The 22,715-nt window shown below is 39.7% G+C and overlaps 2 protein-coding genes across 2 annotated transcripts in view; both read right to left on the reverse strand.

The window, feature by feature from the left end:
* The window catches only part of LOC144682072 (protein C19orf12 homolog), a 140,392-nt gene that overhangs the window by 87,832 nt on the left and 29,845 nt on the right, over positions 1-22,715 (reverse strand). The window lies entirely within an intron of this gene.
* Positions 952-22,670, reverse strand: LOC144682070 (uncharacterized protein F13E9.13, mitochondrial). The gene is made up of 6 exons (XM_078544367.1): positions 22,454-22,670; positions 22,291-22,373; positions 17,377-17,557; positions 15,991-16,141; positions 4,740-4,867; positions 952-1,267 (listed from the first exon to the last, which is right to left on the reverse strand). The coding sequence occupies exons 1-6, from the start codon at positions 22,524-22,526 to the stop codon at positions 1,077-1,079; spliced, it is 807 nt and encodes a 268-aa protein (XP_078400493.1). The 5' UTR covers positions 22,527-22,670; the 3' UTR covers positions 952-1,076.

Below are 22,715 nucleotides of genomic sequence, written 5' to 3' on the forward strand. Positions count from 1 at the left end.
ACTTAATGCAGCTATCCCAGCATTACTCTCCTCCCCAAGAAAGAACAGGTAAGGAAGAGTACTATAGAACATTTAAAGGCCACACCCTGGAATAATGGTTTGCTAGAACTAAACTGACTGATGTAACAACATAAATCAATTATGCCAATTAAGTGGTTTACTTTGCATGAAATTCATCTAGTCCCTGTTTTCTCTAATTATGTAATAGATCTTTCTCAGCATGATGTGCACAAGAACATCTAAAGAAGAAAACATTTGAAAGCTGTTAGCTTGTTGCCTGTTTGAAGTAGAATACCAGAACTGAGATTAGGTAATATGATTGCATATTAAGTAGCAACATCTAGGCCATCTTGTCCCAGCTGTGTTGCACACCAATTATCCCCTGCTGGAACAACCCACATGGGTTCATATTGGTTGGCATGTTCTTAATCACTTAGATTACCAGTTTTAAGGAACAACTGAAGGCAAAGCTGCATTTTACTAGGGAAATTAAGCATAATGAGATCATACCCTAATACCAGGCATTCCATAATAACCACAATTTCACAAAAGTCAACAACGGGTATTTTTTTCCATTTAAAGGGTGAGCGTTTACAGCTCAATTTGCCTTATTAATTGCATATGTTACTCCTAATTATATTTGTAGCTTCAGATCATATTTGTGTAGATATAAGGCAAATTATCTATAGTCTTGAAACCAAAGTGATTTTCAGACTTCAATTCTGATGACTGGTATGCACCTAAAGCACCAAAATTGAATTTTTTTCATTGCAGATTTTTGAGTGACATAGTGTAATCCAACACTTTCTATTTTTACTTCAGCTACTTGTGTTTATGTATATCACAATTATACTGATGATTCAAGATACACCATATGCTGCGAATTACAATCTAGGAATAAATTCATTTAAAAAAAGAACATTAGAACACAACATTAAAAATACTCATTAATATTGATGCCACAATCAGTATTTTTTAATGTGTTAAATTTAAATTAGTTAGATGTATAGGTAAAACCATCAGATTTGTTTCATTGCATAGCAGTAGATATATTTTCAAAGTATCTTGTTAAATTCTTATTTCCTGAGTTGATTCATCTTAGTCATAAATTTCTTAATCTGTTCAAAATCAACTTCATTGGCCCAGTATCCTCCTTTCTTGAAATATGAACCAATAATCATAGCGTCTGCACCCATGTACTTGTCCATGTTTTCAACGGTCACACCAGAACCAATGAGGACTGGAATTCTCACAGCCCTTTTAGCCTCTGCAAGAAAAGCCAGGGAACCAATTAAAATAGGAAAAAATCTTCCATCCCTTGGTATTTACAATCCATTCATTGTAACTTGTATATTGTAGTGTTAAGTCTCTAAGTGTTGCAAAACACAATGGAATCCATGATACTTAAAAAAAAATCTATTGCACAGAAATTCAGAACAATTTATGTTATAGCATTTTCATTTACTGAAACAGAATATTCTGAATTACTTTACTGGAGGAGTTTGGGACACTAAGGAGGAAGTTAGAGGGAAGCAAACAAAGCTTGCTATTATTAGATCACCTAAAAGAATAATGGAAAAGGTAATTGTGGGTAATTGCAAAAGTACTAGTAAAAGTTCTTTCAGCTATGTGATGAGTTAGAGAACTGTCAAAACTATTGGTCAGGTCATGTTACCAAGGGCAGGGAGCAAAGGAAACACAGGGTATGGCAGAAATATTAAGTGAGTACTTTCGGTTCCATTGTTGAAAATGGCAAAAGAAAGTGTTGAGTCAGATCCCTGATGTGTTCCGCCGCCTCACAATTTTACAGGAGATAAACAGCAACAGCAACCTGCGTGCCAGCAGGGCGAGAGGGGGTAGAAAGTTAATTACCAGGCATTTTTTTGAAAGACTATGAAATTTTGTCGTGGTGTACGGGACCCCTGCTGTATCTGCAGTTCCTCTACTTGCAGGAGGGCAGAGTGCCATGAGATTCATATTCTTTCTTTTTAAACAAGGGTACAATATTAGCAGTCCTCTGGCACCATACCTGTAGGCAAAGAGGATTGGAAAATGGTCAGAATTTTATACGTTGAATGAGATCCCCTCTCATTCTTCTAAATGCCAGTGAATACAGGCCGAGTCGACCCAACCTCTCCTCATATGACAATTCTGAAATCAGTCTGGTGAACCTTCACTACACTCCCTCTATGGCAAGTATATCCTTTCTTAGATAAGGAGACCAAAACTGCACACAATACTCTAGGTATGGTCTCACCAAGGCCCTGTACAGCTACAGCAAGACATCCTTCCTCTTGTACTCAAGTCCTCTCGCAATGAAGGCCAAAATACCAAACTGTTTGCTGCAGCTGCATGCTTACTTTCAGTGACTGGTATACGAGGACACCCAGGTCCCTTTGTACATCAACATTTCTCAATCTATCACCATTTAAATAATACTGCCATTCTGTTTTTCCTACCAAAGTGGATAACTTATCCGTATTAAGCTACATCTGCCATGTATCTGCCCACACACTTAACTTGTCTAAATTGCCTTGAAGCCTCTTAGCATCCTCCTCACTATTCATATTCCCACCAAGTTTTGTGTCATCAGCAAACTTGGAAATATTACGTTTGGTTCCCTCATCCAAATCATTTGATATATATTGTGAATAGCTGGGTCCAATCACTGATCCCTACAGTACCCCACTAGTCACTGTCTGCCAGTCTGAAAAAGACCCATTTATTCCTACTGTTTCCTGTCTGCTAACCAATTCTCACTCCATGCCAATATATTACTCCCAATCCCATGTGCTTTAATTTTACACACTAAGCTCTCATGTGGGACTTTATCAAAATCTTTCTGAAAATCCAAATACACCACATCCACCAGTTCTCCGTTAACTAGCAGAATAGATATGTCCTCAAAAACCTCCAGTAGGTTTGTGAACTTAGTTGTTCAATCGTTCACCACCACTCACGACTGGTGTTGCAGGATTACGGCTTTTATTTGATCTGTTGGTTGCGGAATTGTTCAGCTGTCTATAACACACTGCTTCCATTGTTTAGTGTACATCTAGTCCTCTGTTGTAGCTTCACCAGGTTGGCATCTTATTTTAAGTATGCTCTCCTACACGCCTTATTAAATCAGGTGGTCCCCTGGCTTGGTATAAATGGCAGTGTGAGGGACATACTGGGCCATGAGGTTACAGATTGTGGTGGAATACAATTCTGCTTTTGCTGACGGCCCACAGTGCCTCATGGATGAGTAGTTTTGAACTGCTTGATCTGTTTTGTATCTATCCCATGTAACATATGCTGGAGAGCATCCTCAGTGTCAAGATGGAACCTTGTCTCCACAAGGATTGTGCTGTGGTTACTCCTACCATCACCATCATGAGCAGGAGCATTTGCACAAGAGGCTTCTCCAAAAGATTGAAGCTGCTGGTACTAGTGGTAATATATTAAACTGGTTTGAGAATTGGATAGAAGGCTATGGGCACAAAGTAGTTCTAGATGGATTTGTATCTTTTTGGAGACTGATCACACTGGGTCTGGGTCCCTTGATCTATTTATTGGGTGTTAAGAGCATGAACTGCAAATATGCAGATGATTCTAAGATTTGTGCAAATGTAAGGACTGTCAACAATGATGCTCGACTGCTTCTGGCAAATCTTGACATCTTGGGAAGTTTGGCTTGTGACTGGCAAATGAAGTTTAACTCAGAAAAATGCAATGTTGTACATGTGGGCAGGGTGAATGTTGAACATATGTACACCCTTCAAAGAAAAGCATTAAACCAGATAGCAAAATAAAGTGTATAGATCACTTAAATAAATGTACAAATCTTACTAAAATCTGCAAATTTGTCAAAAGTTTATGAAGCAATATCTAGAGTGAAAAGGCTGTTGAGCTGCATATATAATAATTGACTATAAAACAAAACATACTGTTTTGTCCTTGTACAAGATCTTAGTCAGCCCTCAGAATTCTGTGTTCGGTTTCGGTCTCCAAATATGTGGATTATATTAAGGCTTTGGAAAGGGTGCAGGGAAGAGTCATTATATAAAGCCTTTTGGTTATCAAGGTAGGCTTAAAGAGCTGGCACTTTGCACTTGAGAAGAATAGATCACAGAGGAGTGATCTAATCAAGGCTTAAAACATGATGAATGTTATTGCGTCTGATTGTATCCGAGTTGACTATTTTTGCCATGTAAATAGCTTATGGAGGTCCAGGAGTCACAATTTTAAGTGGTGTAAGGCAAAACTAGGTTAGATTTCAGGAAGGGGCTCTTTTCCCAGAAAATTATAGACCTCCAGATTAGGCAGCTGGTTTTTGCAGAGAACTCAAATTTGCTGCTTTCCCTTGAGCAAGAGCTGGACTGGTTTCTGGCTGGAGCAGAGATCACCCCTTACAAAAGGTAGGAACTGCATCAAATTATCAGGCACAGAGTAATCCCCTGGTTTCGATAGCCAAGTGATGGCTGGAGAGTAATTTGCCCTTGAATTGGCCTGGGTTTTTATCTGTTTTTTCTTCTCTCAGGAAATCACGATTTTAGGCTGGGTGAGGTGTGTGTATAATATGGAGATGTTGCAATTTTGTGGGACAGGTTGAATGAGCCAGAGGCTCTTTTCCTGTCCATTATTGCTTGTATGTTTGAAAAGGCTTTTAAAGGTGGAGGAGAAAGATAATTTTTAGTTGCTACAGTTGTCTTGTAATGCAAATATGAGTCAATAGAAATCTACAAATAGTTCCATACCCTTCAGCTCCTCAGGATTTGCCTGCACCCCAGTGGCAATTCCAGTCAGTATGACTCCATCAGACAGGAAGAACTCAGCAGCCTTTGCTGTCTCTGCTACACTGACATCTGATGTTATAGCATGTGAGCTGAAAAGAAACCAAGACCTGTTAAGGCATTGCACAAAAGCACAGTAAACTATTACAATGTATTACTTAAGAGAGAACAGATCAATTTTAACAATAACATCAAAAGCTCAATGGAAGGAAAATAAAATGAAGCCTGGAAGGTAGGAAAGCAAAGTACTGTGCAAGACTATGTATCCCATCTGGGTGATACCAAAAACTGACATATTTGAATCCAATTCTTCCTTCATCTTTTTCACACACACTGTCTCCACTGTCGTCTCTATCAATCCATTCTAACACATTCACAACTCCGAATAAAGTAGTAAAATATAAAGTGTTTATATATCTTCCCTTTACTAGGATTATGTCCATGTACCCTGATTGTAGTTTGTGCCATTCTCATATTATTTGCCTCCAATTTACAGTTCATAAAGGAATAAGTATGTAAATAATATCTGCCCTAAGCTAAAGAAATCCAAGGCTTTTCAACCACACCTCAGTTAAGCCCCTGCTAGATATTTTCTCTTTTTAATACTGGTTCCAACACCTACACGTCCTTTTGCAGTATAAAGTACTTAAGGTGCAGTTGTACTGATGCCTTCTGCAGTCTCATCATCATCTTCCAGAAGTTGTGCTCTATCCTATGTCTCCCGTGCTGTGCCTAATGCAAGACTTCCATTTATATAGTGCATTTCTATTCCTTAGGATGTTCCAAAACACTTCAAAGCCAATGAAATAGTTTTTGAAGTGTAGCCTCTGTTGTAATGTAGGGAAATGTGGCAGCCAAATCGCTCTCATCAAGGTCCTATAAACTGCAATGAGGTAGGTGACCAGATAAACATTATTTAGGATACTGTAAGAACTCTCCTGTTTTTCTTCTGACAGAGCTAATGGGATCTTTTATTTCCATCTGAACCTTGGTTTAATGTCTCATGTGAAAGGCAGCACTTCTGACAGTACAACACTGCTTCACTACCACACTGAAGTGTCAGCCTAGAATATTTGCTCAAGTCTCTGAAGTGTTACAAACATTGTATAATTTTAAGTTTAATTTATATTTGTGTGTTAAGAAAGGTGGAACATGGTTTTAGTTTTATTTAGATTTTTTTTGTGAGCTGGTGCTGGGAAGTCTGGAAGATCTCCGAGCAAAAAACGTCAGGTTTTCTGCATTTGTTTGTATATGTGCATTTTTAACGAGGTTTTACAACCATTGAAGTGAAGAGATGGGTTACAAAGGGGTTAGTAGTTTGTTTCTTTCCCCCCAAAATCACTAAAGTAGAAAAAATTGCTGTTGCCAGGTGACAAGGATCCAGTGAAGAGAAAGACAGAAAAGAAGTTCAGTGCGTGTATGTCAGAGAGGAAAGACAGGATGTCTAAGCTCTCTGATAAGAAATACTGCAAGGCTGCTGAGACTGAGTTTAGGGAACTCCTGTGTTAGCTCTGCAGTTGAAGTAATTGTGAGTTTAGTGCATGTTTTTGGGTCTCAGGTGAGATACCAACTGGGGAAAAAGCATCTAGTGAATGCTCAGAACTCCACTGGAAGAAAACCGTTTGCAACTGGGCCAGCCTTGGTGTTAAGATTGTGGTAAATCTTCACTGGGTTTTTGTATCTGTAAGGGTATTACTGAGATAAAGGATCATTTCTGGTGTTTGTATTGAGACTTTTCCAACCTTTTTGTCTAGTGTAATATAGTTCAATTTTTCCTTGTTTAATAAATGTTTTATTCCTTATGCTAAAAGTTCATCAGTAAACTCCTGTGAATTTGTTCAGTAATTTTCCTCCACTGTTTCTAAAAGAAATAAAAGTTAGGATCTATCAAGCCAGGTTTCACTTTGACGTTCAGTATTAACATCAGCTAGGATCGTAATAGAAGCAAAGATTGAAACCATAACCATTTGGCTCAGATGAGAATGCTACCAAAGTGTCACATTTGACATCATACATCTATTTAGTTTATTGCTCACTGTTTATTTTCCTTCCCCAATCTCATTATATAGTATTTATGTAACAGCTTGGTTCAATAGCAGTTCAAATTAGAAGGTTATGAACTCAAGCCATGCTCAAATGGGCAGTTCTCAGCATGTGGACAGTCACAGTAGCTAATTTGCAACTGCAAATAAATTGAATGGCCACTTTTTTTTTTGACTGTGTTGGATGAACACTATAAATTGGCCACGGCACCAGGGAACATCCCCTGGTTTTCTATGGATAGTACAATGGAACCTTAATAATTCATGTGAACAGGTGGATGGTACAGTGGTATAAAGCCCCATCTGAAAGATGACACCACGACTGCTGCATTGTCAGAGGCGTCATCTTTCAGATGGGACTTTAAACCACTATGCAATCTGCCTGTTCAGATGAGTGATTAAGGTTTCATGGTACTACTCACAGAAAAGCAGAGCATGTTCCCTGGTACCCTGGCCAATTTATAGTGCTCAACCAACAGAATTTTTTTTAAAAAGTGGTCATTCAATTTATCTGCGATTTGCACATTAGCTACTGTGGCAGCAGTTCACATTAATAATGATTACACCTTAAAAGTCCTTGGCCGAGAACAGAAAAGGTGCTATTTTAAGTGCCATTTATCAATCATATTGGTCCTACTCAACTCCAAGATGTATTTCCAACCCTACATTCTATTAAAAAAGATTTCCTGTTTTGACCTCTAACATTGCCTGCCACTGTCCTTGCCTCAGCCTATCTTTCATAAATTTCTGTCAACTCCAACATGATGCCACCACCAAACACATCTTTCCCTCACCTCCCGTCAGCATTCTGAAGGAACCCTCGATGACAGCCTGGTCCACTCTTCTATCACCTCCAACACCTCATCCCCTTCCCACGGCACCTTCCCATGCAATTGCAGAAGATGTAACACCTGCTCCTTTACCTCCTCCCTTCCCACTGTCCAAGCCCCAAACAATCCTTCCAGGTGAAGCAGCGATTTACTTGCGCTTCTTTCAATTTAGTCTATTGCATTTGCTGCACGTAATGCGGGCTCCTCTACATTGGGAGACTAAACGCAGACTGGGTGACCACTTTGTGGAATGTTTTCACTCAGTCTGCAAGCATGACCACGACCTCCCTGTCGCTTGCCATTTCAATTCACCATCTTACTCTCATTTCTGTTCTCGCCCTGCTACAATGTTCCAGTGAACCTCAAAGCAAGCTGGAGAAACAGCACCTCATCTTCCAGTTAGGCACTTTACAGCCTTCTGGGCTCAACATCGAGCTCAACCAATTCGGACCATGAACTTTCCTCCATTTTGAATTCCTTCTTCCCCTCTAGTGCCAGCCTGTATCTTGTTCTCATGTTTTGTTTTCAGACAGCGCTGACCCTTCTTCTGCTATTAACACCTTCTCTCGACCGAAGTCTTCTTCTTTATACTATCATTATCACTCCCTTCCTCTTGTGTTCTGCAACATCTTTGTCATTTTATTTCTCCTGCCCTCTAACCAATCCCTGACCTTATTTTGCTCCACCTGCAACCCTCCACAACTTTTACAACAGCGTAAAATCCATCATGTTTCTACCTCTCTCTAGTTCCGAAGAAGTCAAATTGGACTTGAAACATTAACTGTTTCTCTCTCTACAGATGCTGCCAGACCTGCTGAGTTTTTCCAGTATTTTCTGTTTTTATTTCACCAACTTCAACTTATCTAAATTTCTTCTGCCTGTATCCCATCTCACACAAAATCCCACTTACCATCACACCATCTTTGGCTCCCAATCTTCCAAAGTAGGTCAGCAATGATTCCCAAATTCTCATCCTTAAGTTTAAATCCATTTATGACCTTGCTGCTCCATATTACTGTATCTTCATTCAGTTCTAAGGGGGTATTAAGAGGACTGAACAATTTTTTGGTCAAAGAGATGGGTTTTAAGGAGGGTCTTGACGAGGTGTGAGGCAGAGTTTTAAGGAGGGCTAGATGATGAATGGGGTATCTGAAGACCCCCAGGGTGTGGTCAACCCTATCTTTCTGAGAGCCCAGGTCCAGCTGGTCTGGCTGGTTGTACCTGGAAGGTCCCATACTCAGGGCTACAAGTGATGACTAAAGTTGGATCCGGCGGATTTTACAGCAGTGAAGGCACGGCCTCTGAGGACAACGGTCGGCTGGTGCCAGCCAGAGGGGCAACAGGAAACCAGCTTATGCTTTCCTTTTCCCTAGTCAAAAATGGTCAGTACAAACAATTCTTATCAAGACAACAGCATGAATGCAGTTGTCACCACCTTGATCAGTAGATATTCATGAACTGCAGGTGGACCTAGACCGCCATCATGCTACTAATGAGGTCATCCATTGTTGCTGTGATCATACAGTTTTTCTTATTTACTCTTTCACAGAATGTGGGCTTCTGGCTAGGCCAATGTTTACTGCCCATCCCGAATTGCCCTGGATAAGGTGGTGGTGAGCTGCCTTCTTGAATCACTGCAGTCCATGTGGTGTAGTTTCAGCCACAGTGCTGTTAGGGAAGTAGTTCTTGGATACTGACACAGCGACAGTGAAGGGACGGCAATATAATTCCAAGTCAGGCTTGTGTGTGGCTTAGAGGTGAACTTGTGAGTATCGCTGTTCCCATGTATCTGCTGTCCTTGTCCTTCTAGGTGTTAGCTGTTGTGGGTTTGGAGGGTGCTGTCAAAGGAGTTTTGGTGAATTACTGCCATGCATCTTGTAGATGATATACACTGCTGTCACTGTGTGCCAGTGCTGGTGGATCGGGTGCCAATCAAGCAGGCTACTTTGTCCTGGATGGTGTCGTGCTTGCCAGTTGCTCAAGCCTGAATGTTGACCAGGTCTTGCTGCATATGGACAATGATTTCTTCAGTTTGGAAGACCATGGTCACCTATGTCATTTAGTATGACAGTTAGATGACGACGATGACATGACGATGGAAGGTAGAGCTGCTAATGGTGGGGTGAAGGGAGAGAGGCTAGTCAAAAGTACTTAGTGTACTGGGGGTGTTGTAGAGCTAGAGGAGGTTACAGATGGAGGGGGATGAAACCACAAAGTGATTCAAACATGAGCATGAGAATTTTAAATTGGAGGAATTGGGGAACTGATGGCCAGTGTAGGTCAGCAAGGTTGAATGTGATGAATAAGTGAGATAGTGTGCATTCGGATATAATCCAACCTTAGATCAGCTGAAGTTTGTGGAGGGTGGGATATGTCACAAAGGCATTGAGTTTTAGCTGCAAAGTGACAGGTGGGAGGGAGGAGGGGAAAGACTGTCACGTGGGCTGGAGTCATACCTAACACTAAGGAAGGTGGTTGTGGTTGTCAGAAGAAAATCACCACAGCCCCAGGGTATTGTTGCAGGAGTCCCTCAGGGCATCTTCCTAAGCCCAACAATCTTCAGCTGCTTCATAAATGATCTTCCTTCCATCATAAGGTGAGAAGTGGGGCTGTTGGTTGATGATTCCAGTCTTCAGCTCTATTGGCAATCCTTCATAACCTAGACAATATCCAGGCATAAAAGTGGATGTAATATTTGCACCACACACGTGTCAGGCATTAGCCATCTCCGACAAGAGACTAATCATTCAAAGGCATTGCTATTATTGAATCCCCTACCTCAGCAGCCTAGGGGTCATTCAGAAACTCAGCAAGTGGGCAAGGCTTCTTTCACATCACCTCTCAAACCTGAAACCTCCACTCTCCGTTCCAAGTTACACATCATCCTGAGTTGGTTATTTATTATCATTTCTTCATTGGCACTAGGCCAAAATTCTGGAACTCCTTACTTAACAGCATTGTGAAAGTACGTTCCTTACATGGACTATAGAGATTTAAGAGCCATCACCTTCTCAAAGTAACTAGCAATGGCAGCAACATCACATCAAGAATTACATATAAAAAGGTAGTAAATGTTGTAAAGGTGGAAGTAAATGGTCTTGATGTCAGGTAAATTGTTGGGTTTGAAGCTCAGGGTCAAACAGAACACGAAGACTGAATAACCTAGTTCAATTTGTATGAGCAGCCTGAAAGTGGGGGATGGAATTGGTGGCAATAAAGTGGAGTTTTTGGTGGGGATCCAGAGTTTTGACGTTGAGGGAAGTTCTGATTCAGCCAGGATTTGGATGTTGGATAAGTAATCTGACAATTCGGAGGTGACCAAGGAGTCTGGGGAGCTGGTAGAGAGGTAGAGCTGGGTACCAGTGTACAAGTGAAAGCTGACACCATGCTCGCAGATGATGTCATTTGAGAGGCACCAGATTGACACGGTCAATAACTTCTTAGGGATTCGTGCAGGTGGGATTGTGTGAGGGTGGGATCAAGAGCCATGGCTGGAAATAAACTTGCTGTGTTCTTATAGGTAAGAATGGGACCATGTAAGAACAATCCCATGAAGCTGTATGACATATGAGAACAGTGAAGGTGAAGGATATTGTGGTCACTCAAATGTTGTGGAAAGTAAATGAGAACCAAGAGGGAAAATTGATAGACTCATCCAGCAATTCATTTGCAATTTTTGTCTGGGCCATTTTCTTGCAATGAGAAAGGCAGGAGTGAAATGAAGGAATTCAAAGAATTTTGGGAAAAATGGATATTGAACTAGGAGGCAGTGTGTACCTTAAGGAAGTCCATTACTGAATTGCCTGATCTAACAGACTCAAGACTGGCTACAGTTCAGTCCATTACAGTCACTATATCAACCAACTTCAGGACTGAAATTCATTAAATGAAACCTGGGTTACATATATAAAGATAGGATTGGAATATGTACAATTATTTTTTGTATTCATTCACGGGATGTAGGCTTTACTGGCTGGGTCAACATTTATTGCCCATCCCTAATTGCCCTTGAGAAGGCGGTGGTGATCTGCCTTCTTTAACCGCTGCAGTCCATGTGGTGTAGGTACACCACTGTGCTGTTAGGGAGGGAGTTCCAGGATTTTGATCCAGGGACAGTGAAGAAATGGCGATATATTTCCAGGTCAGGATGGTGAGTGGCTTGGAGGGGAACTTCCAGGTGGAGGTGTTCCTATGTATCTGCTGCCCTTGTCCTTCTAGATGGTAATGGTTGTGGATTTGGAAGGTGCTGCCTAAGGAGCTCTCGTGAGTTTCTGCAGTGCATCTTGTAGATGGTACACACTGCTGCTACTGTTTGTCTGTGGTGGAGGGATTGAATGTTTGTGGAAGGGGTGAATGCCTTACAACAGTATCTAACATTTGAGTGCTGATGTTAAATCAGTTTTCAATCTCTGTTTGTCCTATGTAAGGGCATGACTGCAAACTCATGTGACTGTATCAGGTATAAAGACAACTTTCATTGTTACTCTTTATTCAATGTTAATTAATCTCAAAGAAACTGCATGTTTGCTGGAAGTTAATGACATCATTCAGACTAGCTCTAACCATGTAAATATCTAACTTCACAACCTGACAATCACACTTACTGAAATCTTGCAGTATAATAGGAAGGATGATAGATTTCAGATCAGCATATTTTAGATCACAAATTTCAAAGCATTGAATCATATGATACTCTTATCAGTGAAGACAGACAGACCAAGTTGCAAACTGACCACAATCTCGAAGGTTGACAATTGTCTGTTCCTAACAATGCGCTGTCATTTGTTCAATTTGGTTAATACACAACTATAGTGCCACATGCTTTTTTCACTGTTGAGTAATACAATTCAGTGTATTTAATTTTTTGCCAATTTTATCCCCTCACCACCTTAAAAAAGCATTGGTTACTTCTTGAGATATGATTTCAGAGATACTGAGCTCCCTGTGATAACTTGCCCTTGTGGCTGTTTTTCATATGCAAATCTAGATTAAAAGCATCTGATGGCTAATTCAACCATCGATCCATTATAGCTGAGCCCAATTGCATTCTCAACCAACATGCAAACACAGGCACTGCCAACAAGTGTTAGTGGCCAATTTCCCCCCACCACCTCCAGGGTATTGATGCCAATTGCCATGCTTCTACTTCCAATTCTGCTGAGGTCAACTAACCCACACAGGCAGGATTGAACCTGGATTTTTTCTAGTCTGTATGGCTCAGCAACTCTGCTGCCTAAATCAGTCAAACTTGTTCACATTGCACACACTCCGATGAATCCAACAGTCTAGCACATCCTGAAATAGTGCTCAGTTAAGTATTGCATTCACATAGATTTTTAAAAAATTGTTGAAGTCATACTGCTGATGTACCAGGCGTTGAACTGATACTTTTATGTTCTTAGCACATTCTGGAATATATACGAACATCTGAATTATATAACCTGAAATGTTAAAATAATTTATTGTTTATTTAATCACAGTACCTTTACTGGGCCATTTTGTTGCAATGAGAAAGGCAGGAGTTGAAATGAAAGGATTCAAAGAATTTTGGGAGAAATGGATATTGAACTAGGAGGCAGTGAGTACCTTAAGGAAGGAAGTAAGTCCATTACTGAGTTGCCTGATCGAATAGGCTCAAGACTGGCTACAGGTCAGTCCATTACAGACGCTATATCAACCAACTTGGCAGGAGGCCATTCGACCCATCAAGTCTGCCCTGGCTCTCTGAACGAGCATTCCGCCTAGTCCCACTTCCCTGCCTTATCCCCGTAACCTTGCACATTCTCCTTTCAGGTAGCAATCAAATTCCCTTTTGAATACCTTGATCGAACCTGCCTCCACCACCCTTTCAGGAAATTTGTTCCAGACACCAACCACCCTCTGGGTGAAAAAATGTTTCCTCCTGGGACAAATATTCTAGTCTTACTTTTATACAATATTTTTGAATTTACATTATTACTTATATCCAAATTCCAAAACATACAGCAGTTTGAGGATTAGAGCTATTGGAAATTAGGAGCTTCTCTTACGTTGAGGAGCTAGGACACACAAAACTGAGACATCAAGGCACCTGCACTGGTGGGACAGTGTAATTCCAGCTGCTAAGTTTACAATGGCACATTATAAATGTGGAATTTATAATCATAAGGTTGATGAACAGTGTATGAAGATGCAAGGTCTTTTATGTATTATAGATCAGATCGGAACACCCTACTCTAATACCGTTTTTGATGTGTTCTCTCACCTTCCGCACAAATTTATTACCCTTAACATATAACTCAAACTACAGCACTAAAATGTGAATATATAAAATTGGAATCATAGAATGGCTTTAGCCATTTGAATGGTTGTATCCATGCCAGCTACCTGCAAGGGTAACTCAGCTGGTCCCATACCATCACCCTTTCCTTGTAGTCCTGCAAATATTTTTCTTTCAGGTGCTTATCCAATTCCCTTTTGAAAGCCATGATTTAATCTGCCTCCACCACACTTTCAGGCAGTGAATTCCAGATCCTAACCACTCATTGCGTAAAAGAGATTTTCCTCATGAAGTGATTGGTTTTATCATCAATCACCTTAAAATTGGTGCCCTCTGGTTCTTGACCATTCCACCAACAGGAAGAGTTTCTCTCCATCTACTCTCTCTACACTACTCATGATTTTGAACATTTCTATCAAATCTCCTCTCAACAGGAGAACCCAGCTTCTCCAAACTTCCCACGTAACTAAAGTTCGTCATCCCTTCACATCCTTCATGCAGTGCTATGTCCAAAATTGGCACTATACTCCACTTAAAGCTGAATCAGTTTTACATAGGTTCATCATAATTTCCTTGTTTTTGAACCGTATGCCTCTGTTTATGAAGCCCGGGATTCCATATGTCTTTTTAATCACTTTCTCAACCACCCCAGACAAATTCAATCATTTTTATACGTAGGGGTCCCTATGTTCCTGGATCCCTTTAGAATTGTGTTCTTTACTTTATATTGCCTCTCCTTGTTCTTCCCACCAACATATAACTACGTTACACTTAACTGCATTAAATTTTGTCTGCCCATTCCATCAACCTGTTTATGTCCTCTTGAGGTCTATCATTATTCTCCTCACAGTTCACAATACTTCCAAATTTTGTGCCATTTGCGAATTTTGAATTTGTGCCCGTACATCCAAATCTAAAGAAAAACCGCGGTCCCAGTACTGATCCCTGGGGAACCCCAGTGTACATATTCCTCCAGTCTGAAAACTAACTGCTCACCACTATTCTGTTTTCTGTCACTCAGCCAGCTTTGTATCCATGCTGCTATTGTCCCTTTTATTCCACGGGCTTCAACTCTGCTGACAACTCTGTTATATAGCACTTCATGAAATGCCTTTTGGAAGTCCATGTACACCACATCAACTGCATACCCTCATCAACCCTCTCTATTACAATCAAATTAAACTAAACATGATTTGCCTTTAACAAATCTGTGCTGGCTTTCCATAATTAATTCACACGTGTCTAAGTGACTGTTAATTTTCTCCCGGATTATTGTCTCTAAAAGCTTTCCCTCCATCTAGGTTAAACTGACTGGCCTATAGTTGTTGGGTTTAGCCTTTCCTTTTTTGAGCAAGGGTGCAACATTTTCAATTCTCCAGTCCTGTGGCACGGTCCATATCTAAGTAGGATTGGAAGATTATGACCAGTATCTGTGCAATTTCCTTCTTTAATTCCCTCAGCATCCTCAGGTACATCTCATTTGGTCCTGGTGACTTACCAACTTTAAGTTGCGCAGCCTTTCTAATACCCCCTCTTTTATTGCTAGTAACTCAAATAATAAGAACAAATCAAAATTTGATTTTGAGAATGTACTGTCACAAATATTTGGGATAAAAAGAAAATATTACAAATATTAGGAGGTTTAACCCATTTTACCCGCCGAATAGAAAATATACAGCACAGAAGGCAGCTATTTGGTCCACCAGGATTGTGCCAGCCAAAAAAAAGCTATCTGGCCTAATCCTAATTTCAAATCTTGGTCTGGCAAATCAAGTGCATATCCAAGTATTTTTTTTTTTAAAATGTGATGAGAGTTTCTGCCTCTTCTACCCTTTCAGCAGTGAGTTCCAGGCTTTGGGTGAAAAGATTTCTCCTCAACTCCCGTCTACTCTTTCTATCAATTACAGTACTCCAGGTATGGCCTAACTAGTGTTTTATACAGTTCTAGCATAACCTCCCTGCTCTTATATTCTATGCCTTGGCTCAAAGAGGAAAGTATCCCACATGCCTTATAGCTTGCTGTGTGTTTGATATCGACCAATAAGTTAAACATGGGCTTTAACAATTAGTGCTTTCAGCAATACCTGTGCTTTTTTTTAATGTCAGTAAAGATTTGAATGTGCTCAGCTCCTATTTGCTTGCGGTATCTCAGAAGGTCACCAGCACATGCATCTAGAAAACCTTCATCTGAAATTTGCGAGAACACAAAACCTTCAGCTCGAATAAAATCAGCATCTAGGAAAGAGAATATGGTATTGCAGTCACAAAGTTTATTTTGAGTATAGACATATTCTAAACCAAAAATAAAATATTAGGAAAGGACATCTGGATACATCAATCATCTTCATCCATATTGTTTTATTGCTTACTGTTATCACATATTTTGCCCAACCAATGATGCATGGAGGTAGATGGGCTAACTGGCATTTTCGTTTTGACCTTATGTTCTTTTAATGCCAGATTACTGACATGTCAGAGAAATCTGTGGCTGCTCAAGAACAGAGGAGTAGCTTTACGGCTGGATTACAGAATGCAACTGAGCTTACAAGATATTGATACACTTTACACCAGTAGTAACTTCAAAGTATAGGTCTCAACATCTGGTCTTAATATGTGGTGCAACATTACCTTTCATACAGAAAGCAATTTTTTTTACATTTTCTCCTGATATATTTAGGTTAGATCTGGCTTATACAGGTTGTGCAAGTGTTTGTTTATAGCTGCTTTTCTAATAAAATGGGATGCAATCATTTATTTATTGGCTAGGAACAGATTGCTCTTTTTGCTCCATTTCATGGTTTTGGAACTAGTTGTATGTTTTCCCAATCATCAAGTAATTTTGCTTTTGGCATTTTGGGGCTATTTCGGAATCTCATCAAGAGAAGGATTTCATGACATTTATATCCAAAAAATAATTACAATCTAGATTGTTTCACAAATCTGATAAACCACAGTAACCAGCTTGGATCCCAGCCAGGGATGAATACATCTTCAGAAAATGTTAAACTTGAGAAAAATAAGGCTACTTATCTCCACACTTATCCCCCCCAACCTCCAACTTGAAGATTACATTTGATCTTGACCACCTGGGTACAATACCGCAAGAAATTGACTACTAACCGCTTGAAATATTGAATATCACAAACAGAATCTCAGGATTCACAAGTAATCGCCAAAGAACCATAGTTAATTTTTACAAAGGTAGAATAAGTAAAACTGAAGATTATTATTGCTCCGTAGAAGTCATATTGGACTCCATGCTAAATCTGTTTCTCTCTGCACAGATGTTGTCAGATTTGCTGAGTTTTTCTGGCATTTTTTGTTTTTATTTCAGATCTCCAACATCCGCAGTATTTTGATTTTATTGATTATTACTGCCTCTTATAGCTATGCATCAACTTCTGAATGTAAGCATTCTGTTCTGATACTTGGTTTATGAATGCACGACTATTTTTTACTGATGTACAGACCTGCAGCAAGTGCAACAGCCAATGCTTCTTGATTGGCTGCAGAAAGGATTTGAACACCCAGAGGAATGCTGGGATAGGAATATCTCACAGCAGCACAAATAGTCGCCATGGTAGCAGTCACTTCTGGACCAACAGTCATGCTGTAAGGAATATCATGCATATTTTCCACAATCAGTCCATCCTTTGGAGAATCAAAATCCAGAAGGATTAGGTGAATAAATATACTTCATCTTAATGTAATGATCTTTACTTCATATCAACCAGTGTCATAATTTGTAGTCATTCAGTGAAAGATCTTTCAAAGTCAGAAGTACTTTTAAAAATGAAATGATCAATTTTTAAAATGAAATTAATTAATTTGAGCCCGTTTGACTTAAACCAGTGGGGATGCTACTGAAAAATTTCATTTCAGCTATTACTCAAATAGTTTCTAATTCTTTATCTCTATTCACTTTTATCATTTTATTTGCTCAGTTGTACAATATCTTTGCCTTATTGTCTGGTCTAAAAAGTTACTTTGGTCATTCAAATTACAACATAAAGATTTGGACTCAAAAATTATTAATATGCATTTAAGAGATTGTCTATTCCGTTTCAGCCTTCAGCTCCATCATCAGATTGTTGAATAGCAGATTTTAGTACTCCAAGCCAATTTCAATTTTCAGAAGTCAAATATTCGTATCTATACAAAGGTCAGGTATGTCCCACAATGCCTTAAAATCCACTTCTATGTCCTGCTTTTTAGTCACCCCACCTAATATCTCCTTCTTTGACTTGAAGTTCACTTTAGTGTGATTATATCTCTGTGAAGCACCTTGATGTTTCTCTAGGTTAAAGGTGCTAAAATAAATGAAATTTGTTGTTGAGTTTGCCCCCAATCTCAACTGGAAATACATGCACCACTCAGCACAACAAAAGTAGAGCAAGCAGCTTTCAGGAGGAGTGTCTACAGTTTGAAATTTGCCTGCCTAGGAGGCATTTTGCAAAGCAGGTTTGATATTTTACACAATTGACACAGCAGTTAGGCCATTTAAGGTGCAAATTGAGGCCAGTGTGAAGTGGTTTGCACCTATGTTAAACTTGCAATAGAGATATACCGATTTATAACATGAACCTGAAAAATATAGGAACAGGAATTGGCCAATCAGCACCTGTAGCCTGTTTTGCTGTTTAATGAGATCCCAACTAATCTGTATCTTAACTCCATCTACTCACCTCGGTTCAATATCCCTTAATACCCTTGGCTAAAAAAAAAATCAACCTCCGATTTTAAAGTATTAATTGAGCTAGCATCAACTACTTTTTGTGGGAGAATGTTGCATTTCTACCACCTTTTGCATTAAGACATGTTTCCTAATTTCTCTCCTGAATGAGTTGGTTCTCATTTCAAGGCTGTTGTTCTAGACTCAGTAGTGGAAGAAGTTTCTATCTTATCAATTCCTTTCAAAATCCTAAAAAAAAAACACAATTACATTTCCCCTTAACCATCTATAATCCAGGGAGTACAAATCTAATGTATGTACTCTCCACTCAATTTAACCCTTGAAGCCCTGGTAAAATTTGTGAAACTGCAATGCACTCCTTCCAAGGCCAATATATACTTTCTAAGGTGCAGTGTCCTGAACTGCACAGAGTACTTCAGATGTGATCTAACCAGAACTTTGTACAGCTGTAGCACAATTTCCCATCTTTCAATATTACAGAAGTAAAGGCTACAGAGACCATTAGCATTTTTGATTATTCTTTTGTACTGGGCTCTACATTTGTGATCGATGTACATGGACACTCCAAAATTCTTTGGATCTTCACTGTTGCTAGTTTCTCACCATTTAAAACTATTTAAATTTATCCTTTTTTTAGGTCGAAAATGCATGACCTCACACTTAAATGTTAAAATCCATCTACTACAGTTCTTCATACTCATTTACTCTATTAACATCTCTTTGTAACGTTATGCTACATTACTTACTATGCCATGTATCTTTGTGTCCCTGGCACATTTGGATATGTTGATCTCTATTGTGTTATCTAAATTATTGAGGCCCCAGCATAAACCACTGGTCACTTCCAATTTGAATGCAAACACATTATTCCTACCCTTTGTTTTGTACCACTTAACCAATTTCCTATTAGGTCAATAATTTCCCTTCAATTTCATGAGCTTTAATTTTAGCTAACAGACTCTTACCAAATACATTGTGAAAGCCCATATAGACTATATCCATGGATATTTTGGGATCTACTACATTTGGGTGCTTCCTCAAAAAATTCAGTTAGGTTATTTAAACATGATCTACCTTTTACAAATCCATGTCAACTCTCTCTAATCAGTTCAAATGTCTCCTTAAGTGCTCAATAGCTTTGTCCTTAATAAATTACAATAATGTTTCACCAACAGATGTTAGACTAACAAGTCTATAATTTCCTGAGTTCTGTGTCTCACAAAAATACTGGACTTACATTTGCAATTTTACAATCTAAATGAACAATTCCTGAATCTCCAAGATTAATGGGTGACCTGATAGAGGCCTTGGAAGATTCTGAAATTTCTTGATAAGGTAGACAAAGGGAAAATATATACAATTGCGAAGCAAACCAAAACTAGAGGCCAAGGGGGAATTGTGGAGAAAATTACTCAGAAAATTGCTCCTACAAGGAATAGTTGAGAATAGCATAATCCATTTAAAGTGGATAAACACATGAGGGAGAAAGGAATAAATGGATATATTGATAGGTTAGATAAAGATGTGAGGGACGAGACTCATATGCACCACAAACACTGGCATGAACCTGTTGGGTTTGTGGTGTGTGGCCTGTTTCTGAGCTGTAACTTGTAAAACTATGAGAGCGCACTTTGGAAGATTATGACCAAAATATCTGCAATTAATTCAGCTACTGCCTTTAAAACCTTGGAGTGGAAACCATTAGGTCCTGAGAATTTGTCAGTCTTTATTTATGTTATCTAATAGTGTTTCTTGCTTGTTTTAACTTTAGTGATTTTCAATCCTTAAATTATTAGTTTCCCCAGAATATATTCACATATTATCCTCAGCCATACCTGTGAAAACTGAGTAACTGATCAATAGGTCTGCCATTTCCTCATTTTCATTTGCAATATTACCAAGTTTTTAAAGAGCTATATGACCTGCGACTAGTCTTTTTCTTCTAATGTAATGGAAAAAAATTTTGGCCCAGAATTTTCAGTCAATGGCAAAGTGATGGCACTCGCTACTGTCCTTGTAGAAAGCTGCCCACAAAGATCTAGCAAGCTCTAGGGCATCAATTTCACCTTTCCTGACATTAATTTGATTCTGGTGTCAGCTACTGGGGATGGTCCAGCAACACTGATGTCACCAAGCATGATAAATAGCCAATCACATTGAAGAATTCTCACAGACAGCAACCCAAGAAGTAACAAGCAGGTTTTATCATTCACTTTTTACAATGTTATCCTTTGATAGCACCTTCCAGGCCTTGACCTCTACCACCTATAAGGACAAGGGCAGCAAGTGCATGGGAACACCACCACCTGAAAGTTCCTCTCCAAGCCATCCAGTAGAAATATAAACAATTTTTTGAAAATGTATTTCAAAATCTACAGATAAACTAATTTTGTATTTGCAGAATTTTATCAGGGCCAAAGAGGTTGTTGAGCATTAATTATGACTGAGTACTCTGTTAAAAACCCAGTTACACCTCAGTTAGCATTGTGTAACTGTTTAAAGGGTTTTTACAGCAAGAGTAGTAGTATAACTAATTCAAGCCAATTCAGTCCTAATTGATCAGTGAGAACTTCAACAGTGGAGGAGTCAGGAATCACTAATAGCAACTCCTGGATTTCCATATTTAACTGTGTATGTGCAAAAGCTAACAGTTTTGCTGTTATTACAACTGTAAATTCTGGGTCAATAAGCTATCCCTCATAAGTTTATTTTTATTTTCCATTTTTATAGCTCTAGCTTTTTTATCTTTCAACATGAGCTACTCTGTTTGTTCTAATATACACAAAAATCAAAGTCTCAAAAAAAACTTTGCTTTCACTACAAGATTCCCAATGTCTGAATTAATACATTCTGCCACTTTACTGTTGCTACCAGGAAGCCTGTAGGCAACTGCATTATAGTTTTAAGTCGTCTCTTATTCCTTAATTCTAACCATACAGTCTATTAAGGAATGACCAATAGTCAAGGAGGACATGGAAGGGAAGCAAAAAATGTTAAACGTTTTCAACATGACAAAGTAGTTTTATTAACAACTTAACAGTTTATTGTTTAACAATTTAATATTATTATGGAAAGGATTCTTTTCACCTTCAGTGTGGTTTCACGTGTGGATATAATGCAGGGAAAAAGTAAACTGGATAACAAACTTGACTGATTCCTGAGATGAGGGCATAATCTCATGAGGAAAGGTTGGCCAGGTTAGGCCTCCACTGGAGTTTACAAGAACGAGAGGTGATCATACTGAAAAATTTAAGATACTGAGGGGACTTGACTGAGTGGATGCTGAAAGGATGTTTCCCTTTGTGGGGCAATCTAGAACTAGCAGGCACAGTTTAAAAGGGGTCTCCCATTTAAGATGGAGATGAAAATAAATTTTTCTCTCAGAGGGTCGTGAGTCTGCGGAACTCTGTTCCCCGGAGAAGAGGGAAGAAAGGCAGGTTCAATGAATGTTTTTAAGGCAGAGGTAGATAGATTCTTGACCAACAAGGGTTCAAAAGATATAAAAGAGGACAGGAGAGTCAACAAAATGGAGCTGAGGCCACAATCAGATCAGTCATGATCCTATTAAATGGCGGAGCAGGCTCGAAGGGCCGAATGGCCGACTCCTGCTCCGAACTCCTGTGTTCAAGCTCCGGAGAACTGAAGCCAGTTCGATGAATGTGGCGCATAGTTAAAATGTCGAGATACATACAACCCCGGCACTGATGTACACATCCGCTTCCTCACAGGCCTTCTTCGTTATCTGAGACACCGATAAACCGTGGAGAGGAGCCCCTGAATGAGAGAAGGCAGAGAGTGAGAACGTGATTGAAGAGCGCCGGTCGGTGCCTGATCAGGATCGGGACCGGCCTCACCTGGCAGCGCCCGCAGATGCACCATCCCCAGCACAACACAGCGAAGCCTGCTCCACAGCTGCTGCAACCTCATAGCGATCGAGTCCTAAGCGTGAGTTGAACAGATGGGCTGCTCCGGCCCCTGCGATGAAAGCTGAGGCCTGACCATCATCCAGGCCCGGGGCCTTGTTTACTTTCGGCCACACGCACTCTCACTTCCGTCATCGATTCCACCCACATCGCGTGGGGGGGAAAGGCGGGGCTTAGAGGGAGGGGCGGGGTC

This window comes from Cetorhinus maximus, chromosome 6, assembly GCF_964194155.1.
Source record: "Cetorhinus maximus chromosome 6, sCetMax3.hap1.1, whole genome shotgun sequence".
Lineage (NCBI taxonomy): Eukaryota > Metazoa > Chordata > Chondrichthyes > Lamniformes > Cetorhinidae > Cetorhinus > Cetorhinus maximus.

Bases quoted from the DNA above. Each gene is read 5' to 3' on its own strand.
- LOC144682070 (XM_078544367.1), bottom strand. From the start codon at position 22,526: ATGAGGTTGCAGCAGCTGTGGAGCAGGCTTCGCTGTGTTGTGCTGGGG. The intron at 22,374-22,453 runs GTGAGGCCGGTC...TCTCTCATTCAG, and splicing joins GCATCTGCGGGCGCTGCCAG to GGGCTCCTCTCCACGGTTTA. The intron at 17,558-22,290 runs GTATGTATCTCG...GATTCTCCAAAG, and splicing joins TGTACATCAGTGCCGGGGTT to GATGGACTGATTGTGGAAAA.